General features: G+C 44.9%; 1 protein-coding gene across 1 annotated transcript in view; it reads right to left on the reverse strand.

The window, feature by feature from the left end:
• The window catches only part of FAXC (failed axon connections homolog, metaxin like GST domain containing), a 76,754-nt gene extending 68,083 nt beyond the window's left edge, over positions 1-8,671 (reverse strand). The window contains 3 exon segments of the mRNA XM_036024514.1: positions 2,452-2,587; positions 7,822-8,063; positions 8,065-8,671. Of these exon segments, the coding sequence (XP_035880407.1) occupies positions 2,452-2,587; positions 7,822-8,063; positions 8,065-8,385 (699 nt within the window). The 5' untranslated portion in view covers positions 8,386-8,671.
• Positions 8,672-12,362: the final 3,691 nt, after the last annotated feature.

A 12,362-nucleotide genomic window follows, 5' to 3' on the forward strand; every position in this document is an offset into this window, starting at 1 on the left:
GAAGCTCACAGAATTGGTTGATTTTGGTCGCACATTAGATGAACAAATGCAGGTTACCATAAAAGAGATGAAGAAAACTGCATAGGGAACCAATAGTGATGGGAAAGAAACTGGGACTCAAAACAATAGAGTGGACCAGAAGGAAGAAAGAGAAGCAACCAAACAGGAAAGAATGGAGAAATAAGAATTCAAAAAAAACAAGGAGAAGCTTAGGAACCTCCAGGACATCTTTAAACATTCCAACATCCAAATTATAGGGGTACCAGACGAGGAAGAGGTAGAGCAACAGATTGAAAATGTATTTGAACAAATAATAAAGGAGAACTTCCCCACTCTGGCAAAGGAAATAGACTTCCAGGAAGTCCAGGAAGCTCAGAGACCCCAAAGAAGTTGGACCCAAGAAGAAACACACCAAGGCACATCATAATTACATTAGCCAAGCTAAAAATGAAGGAGAGAATCCTAGAAGCAGCAAGAGATAAGGGGACAGTCACCTACAAAGGAGTTCCCATCAGACTGTCAGCTGATTTCTCCAAAGAGACCTTATGGGCAAGAAGGGGCTGGAAAGAAATATTCCAAGTCATGAAAGACAAGGACCTATATCCCAGATTACTCTATCCAGCAAAGCTTTCATTTAGAATGGAAGGGCAGATAAAGTGCTTCTCAGATAAGGTCAAGTTAAAAGAGTTCATCATCACCAAGCCCTTATTTTATGAAATGTTAAAGGGACTTATCTAAGAAAAGAAGATTAAAAAAAAACAAACATGTATAGTAAAAGGACAGCAAACTCACAATTATTAACAAACACACCTAAAGCAAAACCAAAAGAAACTAAGCAAACAACTAGAACAGGAACAGAACCACAGAAATGGAGATCACATGGAGGGTTATCAACAAGGGAGTGGGAGGAGGAGAGAAAGGGAAAAGGTACAGAGAATAAGTAGCATAGATTGTAGGTAGGAAATAGATAGGGGGAGGGTAAGAATAGTATGGGAAATGTAGAAGCTGAAGAACTTACAAGTATGACACATGGACATGAACCAAAGGGGGGGGGGAGTGGATGGGAGAGGGTGTACAGGGTGGAGGGGAGTGAAGGGGGGAAATGGGACAACTGTAATAGCATAATCAATAAAATATATTTAAAAAAAAGAAATAAGTCCTAACACCAATTCAGATGGGGTATAAGTAATACATTTTACACAAAAGACAAATACAGAAAGAAAAAGAAAGAAAAGAGAAAGGAAGGAAGAAAAGAGAGAGAGAGAGAGGGAGGGAGGGAGAGAAAGATGCCTCAAGCGAATCGAAGCCAAACGAAAGCTCAAGAATCATTCTCAATAACTGATAATATAGAATTCAAGGTTAAAAAAGTCATAAGGAACAGAAATGGGTGATATATACTAAAGAAACAGTAAAAGATGTGATCTTTGATATATATGAACCTAATAAATAACTTCAAATATATAAACACTCTTAAAGAAAGAACTGACGGAATGACAGAAAAAAACAGATAAACAAATACACTTGAATATTTTAACCCATTCCTTTCGGAAACTGCTAGAACAGGCAAACAAAAAATAACCACAGATATAGAAGGTCTAAACAATACCCTAAATATGTTTGTGCAAGGACATAGAGAGAGCTATACACCCACACAGAGAATACACAATTACTTTTTACACTTATAAAATGTAGCCACACACTAGGCTAAAAGTAAACTCCAAGGAATCGATATCACAAAGACTACCTACTCTGATCATAGATTTAAAAACAATAACAAAAATAAAAGCTTTTTTAAAATTGCACTTAGCTAGAACTTAGGTAAAAAAGAAAAACATAAGGGAATTTTAAAAGATACATAGAAATGAATGACAGTGAAAACACAAATCCATCAGATTTGTGAGACACAGCTCAAGCATTACCCAGAGAAAAGGGTATGCCCTGTACCCTCCTCTGTTCCCTCTCTAATGCTGAACTGAGCTGGTGTTTCCCTGAAAGTCACCCACACCAAACAGGGAGCACTGTGGGGAAGCTCTCACAAAACCTGCACACATCTCCCTGGCAGCACGTGGGCACTCTGCCCCCAGGGCTCACGGGAGACAAAATACAGTGCAGTCAATAAATAGAAACCTAAGGGGTAAAACCATGTCAGGCAACGGTGTTTCCACCTGGGTTAAAGCTGCCCAGTGAGCCTACCCAAACTCTTAACCAAATTACGCTCTATGTCAGGAAAAAATAACATGGCCCTGAACCCTACAAATTTTATAACCCTTCTGATCCCACGTTAAATTGGACATAAAAGTCACCAGCCCCTGCAATCAAGGACTGGGCACTGCTGCTTTCATCCTCGCCCCTCTAGCACCAAGTGCCAGCCTCCCCACCATGGGAGATTAGGTACCACCCTCTAAAACAACACCACTGTCAGGAGAATAAAACATATTTGCACACAAGTACCTGATAGGGTAAGTCAGCCATCCTTAAATAAGTTTCCATTTTCAAACAGAAAGGAGATAAGCTGGGGACACCATTATTAGGTCTTGCAAACTGATGCAAAATAATAGCATCTTTGGAGTCAATTTCTTGCTGTTTCCTGTTAAAACCAAAACAGAAATAAAGAACAATCCACAGGTTGTACATTTGGTTCCTTTAGCATTCCTCAACCTTGAGGAGCTGGGCTGTAGCTCCTCAATGAACACAGATCTGTTTGTCAGGGGGCTTACCTCACTCGGAAGCACTTAGAAAGTGGGGGCTTATCTGAGACACAAAAGAACCTTAGAAACTCTGTTATTAACATGACCCCAAAAATTCAGAAAAGTAACTACATATCAACCTCCATCTGGTACCAATGGACAGGAAGAGTGCTCTTGGGTACACGTCCCCTTCTTCCCCTTACTGGCTATGTCTACCTGCCAGGGACAAGTCGGATGGATAAAAATGACATTCTGGGCTTATTATGTGTCAGGCACTGTTCTGAGGGTTTCACAGGTTTATCTCATTTGACCTTCACAGTAAGCTTATGAGGTAGGTGCTATTGTTATCCATGTTTTATAGATGAGGAAACTGAGGCACAGAGGATTAACTTGCCCAAAGTCACATTACTAGTGAATTGCAGAACCTAGACCAAATGAGGTAGTCAGAGCCTATGTTCTTGACCACTAGACTGCACCATGAAACAGTCTATTCATCCCCAGAACCCTGAAGTAACAGTGCCGATTTAGCTGCCATGACCCAAGTCTTCAGGGGATCTGAGACGCTGAGTACTCTGGTCCCTCTCTCAAACTCTCTGTGCCTTCACCTGGCTTTTCACCTGTGGTGCCGAGGAACCTGGATTCTGGGCTCTCTCATCCTCCACATTCACAGGGTCCCCATTTCTACCACACAACGTTTATCTGAGTGCCCCTACCTTCCCCCTTCTTCTGTCTCAGCCACCACACTACTTTTTTGGGTGGGGAGTTCCCTGGTACAGGTTTTCAATAGCCATCAAGAAATGAACATTGGATTCCACATCTGGACACTTGGGGTCAAGTCCAACTCCTGCTTTCTACTGGCCATGTTACCCTCAACCTCTTCTCTTCTCTCACAGGGAAAGTGAGAACCGTACCTATTCTGTATTGATTATTATCCTGAAAATTAAGTAAGTTAATATCTGTACACATTTGGTGAGCTATCAAACATTATGTAAGGGAGGTGGACTTTATTCTAATTCAAAGAGATGTTCTCTTATTCCATTATGCTACAAAATCTCATCATTCCACACAGCTCTACTCATGCACCACAGGAACCTTCTGTAATTTCCTTCCTTCACTTTACCCAACCACTTTCCACCCTTCTCCTTGGCCTTCCCTGAGACTCTGGTTCCCTCATGTTGTTCCTAGTTTAGTCCCTCAAAAGCTTCTATCTAAGCAAGCAAAGACAAGCCCTTCATATCATCATCACGCGCATGTCACTTACCACAGCATCCCCACTCAATATAACAAACTCTCTTGGTGATGCCTGCCACTCGAGTGCCCGTTCCACTTCAGGAGGTAAGAATGGCTCATTTTGAAAATATTGGTCAAAAGAATAAAAATATTTACTGCTTTCTGGCAATACTCACTATAAAACAAAGGTTTTCATTTAGATGACATATTTGGAAGGTCAAATATTAACATTAAGAAGCCATTTAGAGTTTGTTCCTAGAAAGTGCAAATTGTAGATTTGACAACTAACTGATTTTATCCAGTTAAATAATTCAAGTCACGGAGTACTATTTTCATGTAAATTAGCTGGGCAAAATTTTAAGAACTGAAAGGTTAGGAGATAAATATACAATCCCCTAAACCACTGGCCAGAACAATCCCATTCTATTGGTTAACTTGGGCCATGTCATAAGAATGGATGTTATGTGACAAGCATATATGCCAATAACTTTGTATACAGGCATATTAACTGACTTCAGTAACACTGTAGAGTATATATTGTTATAGTTTAAAATTATATATTTTTAAGTACATACTATACTTACATTTTATAGCAGACAGGGAAACTGAAGCTCAGAGAGGTTAATAACTTGCCCAAGGAATATCAATTTAAGATCAAATTATTAATAGCTCCAGTTCCCCCCATTCTTAGTACTTCAACTACACTGAAGTGGACCATTCCTTAGTTAATTTTATTAAAACAGCTAGTTCGACTCAGACCACTCAAGCCTGGAACTTTCTAATGAAAGTCTATAGTAACTAATATCCAACTTTTATTGTATGCTCACTATATGTCAAACGGTGTGCTAAGCACTTCACATGTGTTAACTCATTTCATCAACTCTGTGAGGAAGGCTACTACTACCATCCCTGCTTTACACATGAGAAAACCCAGCAGCCGAGAAGGTTCCTCTCCAACCCAAGGTCACATGATTGATTAAAAGCAGAGTGAATTTGAATCCAGTCTGGCCCCAGAGCCCTCCCTCCACACATCAGGAACCTCTCCCCAACTTAGGATCAGAGAAGCAGGTGACCGGTTTCCTGGACAGCCATATTTTACAAAGTGACCTTATCATGAGAGTTGCATAAGAGAACATCTGTAGAGCAGTGAGATTCGCCCCTCCTCCTGTGGTGGAAGACTTCACAGGTGGCCGTGCCTCTGTGTCTGGCTGAAAAACTGGTTGTGGACATCAGGTGACCCTGCTCTGATTCCTAAGTTTTCTAGGGCAGGCTGAGCCCATGAGCCTTAAATGCAAATGAGCTACTAGTAAAAAGTCATTAATTTAGTCATTCAACTTACAAATAACACATTTCCAAATGCCAACTCGAATTGAAGATGGTTGCTAGTCTACCTCCACGCAGGGGGAAAAAACGTGGGGTTGGAACTACATCTGTTTAAAAATATTGTGGTGGGGAAAACATGAAAAAAATCCAAATATCTACTTTGGTGATGCTCATTAATGAAACTTTGTAAATAACTCTCACCTGTTGACTTGACCCTCCACTCTGGAGACATAACCATACATTAAGGTTAAGTCCACGCAGAAGCAAATCTGAGTAGGGTGGTGGAGGCCAGGCAATTGCCAGTGAACTTAGTGTAGCCATTTCGAAGTGTATTGTCCATTTTGCATATTTTACATTGTTTTGTGCTTTCCCTAAACTACACAGAAAACTGCTGATTTCACCCTAAGTGTAGGTTTCTATCATGTAACCTCTGACCCTCCCTCCCCAGCCTCAGTTTTCCCCTAAGCCTCTGTGTTCCTAAAGGCTGCCAGGAACTCAGGTCCTTTCCACAGGCCTGCCTTCCCCAAGCAATGCCCCAGTTCTCTACATTTCTCCTCCTCTCCCCACATCAAACCTCGTTCAGGACTGATACTCTCCAGGAGCCAGTGGTGGAAAAGTTCAAGCTAAGCATACGCACATTCCCAGACCTGAATCTGGATCCTGCTAGTCTTACTGTGTGATCTTGGGTAAGCTGCTTAACCATCCTGGACCCCCTTTCCTTACCTATAAAGCACCCAAAGCTAGTTTTAAGGAATAAATGCAATCATGCAAGTAAAGCACTGCTACGTGGAACCGTTGCTGAGCACTCAAAAATGGGCAGGCACTTTTATTACTTACATTGTAACGGGATTTTAAGTATTTGTCAAGAAATGAAAGTGAATAAACCAAGGATCAAAAATGCCTCAACTAATTAAGTATCCAAGCAGACCCCTAAGTGGGGAAGGACACATCTGTGTCCACAGGCCTCTTCTATGTCCAGCGACCACACCTACCAGGGCGTGGCCTGCTCCCAGGGTGAGCTCTGAGCTCCTTCCTATTTCTGCAAGGTCATTTAAGCAAGGTTTGGACTCAGTCCTGTGAAGCGGTGCCTTCACTCCCTCCACAAAGTGGACAACTGGTGAGAAGCCACATGGTTTGGGATCCTGAAAAGTCTTTGGGCTAGAATGTAATTGAGAAACAATGTGGTTACCGTTTAAATTACTGCACAAATGTTTTGGTTTGTCATATAGCTTAAAACCTAACTTGAAATGGTTTTAACAGGAGCAAAAACTTAAAATAATCTAGAGAGATAATTTCGCTTAAAATTTTCTTATTTGGTTCGCCTAGATTCAAGGCACTGAGAGCAGTCAATGTATAATAAGACAAAAATAAAACTTCTCAATGATGACTAAATTATATGAAAGCCAACACCTTTTCCCAGACCTACACGATTCCCTGCCCTCTGAGACTAGAAATATTCACACACCTCAGTTAGGCTGTCACGGTGCCCTCCTGGAACGCCTGCTGCCCGTGAAAGGTCACCTGTCACTACCTTTGTTTACAGCCAATGGTGTAGGACTCCCACTGGAAAAGAGCAGTGTGGACCCATTTCTCAGTATTCACAAAATACTGGCCAACAGGGACAGAATATTTCACTTCTAGTCATTTCCCGGTGACAGAGGTTTCAAACGCACAGAAATTTTAATGGCAAATTAACGTATCAATGAGCCAAACGACTGTCTCGGCAGCCTATGGCATTATCCTGCTCAAACAAAGATCTCACGACCAGTGGGACGCATCAACAGCAGGGCCTCCATTTTCCGGTATTTCCAAGTCAATCCTGTAAACATTCTGCGGCAGGCAGCCGATGCAACTGTTTCCGGCCGGGTGACTCCCGTGTTCTCATCAAACAGGCCCATGTGCTAGCCCTGTCCTCCGATCTCCTGTGACTCCCTCAATCATGGCATTTAACCCTGAAGATTGTGCTCAGCTTTAAACACCAGGTTAGCAGAGAACCAGGTTAAGGCTGCATCAAAACAGCACACTGCACACCACCATACCTGGCCATGCATCCTCAACAGGGACACAGAGGTCTCTGGACCTTGTGCAATTTCAGCTTTTTGATGATATTAGCATTTGGGGAGGGATGGTGGAGAACTAACCTTTAAGTAAAAGATAAGGTTAGTGGTTAACGTTCCAGCGTTATTATCTATAAACAAATAAGGGATTTCAGAAAAGTGTAACTTTATTTCTCCAGGGCCTAATTCTATTGTTGCAAAAACATTGCGCTTAGCATCTTCCTAAGAGCGTTTCATATTAGGCTATTTTGCTCCACAGCCCAGAGTCTCTGCTTTCAGCACCAAAAGATTGGTAGACAATGTTTTTCCCCTCCCAATACCAGTTTCATTCTCCTGTCAACTCTAAACTGCCCCTTACGACAAGGTACCACGGGCTCCGCTGGGAGAGGTAAGTACAGGCCTCGGAGCATTGTCGACAGCGAGATCCAGGGGCTGGCACGCCCCCCACCCCCCTTGAGCCAGCCGTGCCCTGGCCAAGTGCCCTTCGGGCGCCCCTACGCGGGGCCCTCTCTCTCCGGCTCTACCTAATGACCAGGAGTTCTTGGAGCAGATACGCAGCTGCGGCCAGCAAAGCGCCCCCGGTCAAGTAAAGTGTTTTCTTCCACCAGGGATCCGAGCCCAGCCCTGCCATGATCCCACCGTAATCCTGCAAAGGGAAAGCGATGATGTCCCCATAAAAGGAGAAGGGCTCCTCGGACCCGGCCCACCAGCCGAAGAAGGAGACGCTCTTGTTCCAGCTCAGATCCACCACGCACGGCCTGGACGAGGGCAAAGCCAACCCCCCAGTGCATGCTGCGCGCTGGCTGCGGGCCGCCCCTCCCAGGGGCCGGCGCCCGCATGAGAAGGGGGCCCACGCGGCCCGGCGCGGGATCAGCTGCGCGCTCCGAGAGACTTGCGGTGCGGGCGGCGGCGACCCGAGGCGGTGGCGGCAAAGGAGGAGTTGAAAGCGCTTGGGCCGCGGGAGGCGGACGTGGCCGGCGGGACCCCCCCAGGGTCCTGGGCGGCAGGGGCGGCCGCCCGGTTCCCCCGCAGCGGCCTCTCAGCGCCTCTCTTTGTGTCAGCGCCTGGACAAGGCCGCGTGATGTCATTGCTCCCCGGGGCAGGGAAACAGAGGCGGGATAAAGTCACCTACCCCGCGCCCTGCCCCGCCTTGCATCTCCGCGGTCGGGCGGCCACCGCCCGGCCGGAGCTGCAGGGCTGGGGCGCGCGGCGGGGCGGGCTCCACGCCTCCAGGCGGCACGCCCTGGAAAAGGGTGAAGATGGGGCTGCCAAAGCGGCTCCGACGAAAGCAAGCTGCAGTCAGGGCCCGGATCTCTGTCCCCCCCAACCCGCGGCCCGCCCTCCGCCTACGCTCCAGCCCCTCCCGCAAGCCCGAGCGTGGGGAGCGCGCAAGACTCACCTGGGGCCGCGCGAGGCTGCGGGCAGGAAACGCCACCCAGCGGGGCTGGCTACCAGGACCCGGATCAAGGTCGGGAATTAGATCGTTCTGTCCATTATCGAAGCGCTATTTTCTACAGAAGTTGTTAAAAATACTCTCATTACCATTGCATTACACAATTACTTAGGTCTTGGCCACGTGCTCATGGACAGATACCTGCTGTAACAAATAAGAAAAATGCACTCCAGGCAGATTTTTCCTTCGGACAGACCCTGCTTCAAGCCTTTCCTCTTTAAATCACTATCACTGAACTCGCTGATGTGCGGTGTGTTTCTGTTTTTCCGTTCCTCTTCCATGCAGAATATCGGTCAAAATGCGTGTGCGCCCATTTTTTCCCTTTAACTTCATTTTTAAGGCTTGTAAGTACAAGAATAGGATCGGTTTCACAGAAGTTTATGATGTACACACAAATTTTAGCAAGAGCATGATCATTTAAAACTGGGGAACCGGAAAAAAATTAAGTGGGCATCTTTACTCCCACCCCTCCCGCCACCAGCACTAGTTCTGACGACCTTGACATCGTAACATTAGCTTCAAGCGAGAGGCATCTTGTTGTTTTTAGTTTTCAAGGACTTTGTTTTACTAACTTTAATTGAGGTATTACAAGAAAAGAGAAGGGAGTAATATTTATTGAACACCTACATGTGTAGTGATTTTTTTTCAGTAACTTTTCAAAACAACAAGTGTTAAATAGGTATTGTCATCGCCATTTTACAAGTGAGGAAGCTGAGGCTCAGAGAGGTAAATTAACAAGTTTACTTCCCAGAGCTACGTGATGACAGACCAGCATTCAAACCCCAAGTGCCTCACTCCACCAGCCTCTCCAGCCTTTGACCGTCTAAGACAGTTCTCACATCAGGTACCTGCCCTGGGGCGCTGTCCATGGTATTTCTTTCTGCACACCATTTAATTCTGAACTGCGTCTGAATTCAATCTCTACAAAGACTCAAGGCCTACTAGTTACATTGTCCCCTTTGAGAAAGGTAGATTCAGAAAGTTCTTGATACAAATATTGCTAGGACTGTACCACGTGACTCTGCAGCCTGGCCAAGACTACATGACGCCAAAACAACTAAATCAGTGTTTCCCCAAACTTTAAAGAGTAAGAGGCCTCCACCACAATGAGCAAATAATGGACAACTAGATCAGTGCCTGTCACACATCACTGTGGCCTGTGAATCAATGGGGATCTTTTCACCATGCAAATTCTGGCTCCATAGTTCTGGAGTGTGGTTTGAGTTTCTGCATTTCTGACAAGCTTCCAGATGAGACCAGACCACACTTTGGTTAACAATGGTCTAGACCACTGGCTACTGAGGAGGATCAAAGACTCTACCCCAAGAAACCCCACATGTAGGATGGTCCTTAATCAACATGATGAAGTCATTGTTCTTGATGAGTTTACACACCAGAGGTACAGACAAAAGGGTTGGTTCTGAAGTAGAATCAGACGTGGAAAGAAAATGCACCAAAATCCAAGAAAAGCAATTAGAACAGATAGTAATGCATACCGTTCTGAGAGGCCCTAGCCCTAGTGATAGGAGCTGAGGGAGGAAGCCACTGGCCGGGGGGGAGAGGGGGGGGGGGGGGCGGGGGGGCTGCAGAGGAGAGGGGAATGAGAGGATGCAGACTCCTGGAGGTTAGTGATATCATGGCACCTTTTTCAGGTGCCAACACAAAGAACATAAATAAACACAATGCTTTATAAATTTCATTGATCCTGGAAATTTTTTTTCAACAAGAATGTATTTCATGTTTCAAATGTAGCTTAAGAGAGTTAAGACCTTGCTGCTATAGTAATAAGTGGATGTGATGTTGGCACTGTTGCTGGTTTTACATAATGAAATTTATGATGCCATTTTATTCAATATCTCAATATTATATTTAAAATAAACAATATTTTTAAAATATTGCTAAGTTCTGCTTTCTTGGCTTGGCTTGTGGAGAAGAGATCTACTATTTCCCTACTGAAGTATCCTGAATCCTAATTATGACTCCATATGGTGACTTTGCCTATCTAGTTTCTGGTTCGCTGGGCTTGGGTATTTTATAATCATTATATAACCAGTAAACACTTCCTGTGAGATTGACTTGACGCTAAGAAAAGGTATGCAAAGAATAACCAGGCTCAGATGAGTGAGGGGGCAATTGAGAAGGTGAGTCATGACCAGCAGCTGGGACATTTTGAGCTAATGCAGTGAATTGGTCTTCTAGGGGCTGCTCTAACAATGCACTACAGATTGGCAGTCTGAGTGCATTGTTAGAGCAGTGAGTTAAACAACAGAAATTCCCTTGCAGATCTGGAGGTTAGAAATCTAAGATCAAGGTGTTGGCAGAGCTGGTGTCTTCTGAGGCCTCCCTCCTTGCTTGTTGATGCCATCTTTGCCCTGTGGCTTCACAGGGTATTTCCTTTGTATGCTGTGCCCAATCTCTTCTTTTTATAAGGACACTAATCATATGGTTTAGGGCCACCCTAACAAACCTCATTTTTACATTAGTTACTTACCTATTTGATGGGCCCCTATCTCCAAGTAAAGTAACATTTTAAGGAACGGGAGTTAACTTCAAAATATGCATTTTAGAGGACCTAGTTTGGCCCATAACAGACAGCCCCTACAATGCCAGGTGGAGGTGCCCAGTGGCCACTGAGTGTGTGAGTTTGGATAAGACATCTGGGCTTGGGATTGAGATGGCTGGAGTCATTGAAAGCAAGGGGGTAGACATGAGAATGTGAGGGTGAATGCTATGTGAGGTGAGACAAGGGCCCAGGACAGAACCCTGATGACACCCACATTTAGAGTATGGCCAAAGGAAGGGAGGCTCAACCAGGGGACTGAGAGAGAAAGGGCCAGGAGGAGGCTAGACAGGTGCTGGGGTGGCAAAGGCCAAAGGAAATAGGGGTTGAAGAAACAGTGAGGTGGTATCAATAGTGCCATGTGTTCCCTACAGTCAAGTAAAGCAAATTTAGCCAGCAGGAGGGACATTGCTGACCTTGGTGGCTGGGCACACTCAATGTCCAGGGGCAGAAGCTAGGCTTGAGAGAAGAAGGGCAGGGTGTAAGTGCAAGTAACACCTGCAGCCAATTTGGCTGTGAAGGAGGAAAGCAAAAGTGACAGCAGTAAGAGAGAGAAATAGGTATTTTTTTCACCCTGGCTGTTGTGGCTCAGTGGACAGAGCGCCAGCCTGCTGACCGAAACAAAGTTGCCAGCTGGATTCCTGCCCAGGCAGGGCACGCGTGCCGGGTTGGGGGCAGGTCCCCAGTTGGGGTGTGTGTGAGAGGCAGCCATCAGGTTTCTATCCCTCTCTTTCTCCCTCCTTTCCCCTCTCTCTAAAAATAATAAATAAATCTTTAAAATAAATATTTTTCATTGTCTTAAAAGAGATTGATTTCATTTTTTAAAAAAGATTTTATTTATTTATTTTTAGGGAGGGAAGGGCGGGAGATATAGAGAGAGAGAGAGAAACATCAATGTGCGGTTGCTGGGGGGTCATGGCCTGCACCCAGGAATGTGCCCTGACTGGGAATCGACCTGGGACACTTTGGTTCCCAGGCCCGTGCTCAATCCACTGAAGCTACGCCAGCCAGGGCTGATTGATTTCATTTTAATATTAATACATAAACACAGT

Source organism: Phyllostomus discolor, chromosome 4, assembly GCF_004126475.2.
Source record: "Phyllostomus discolor isolate MPI-MPIP mPhyDis1 chromosome 4, mPhyDis1.pri.v3, whole genome shotgun sequence".
Classification (NCBI taxonomy): Eukaryota; Metazoa; Chordata; class Mammalia; order Chiroptera; family Phyllostomidae; genus Phyllostomus; species Phyllostomus discolor.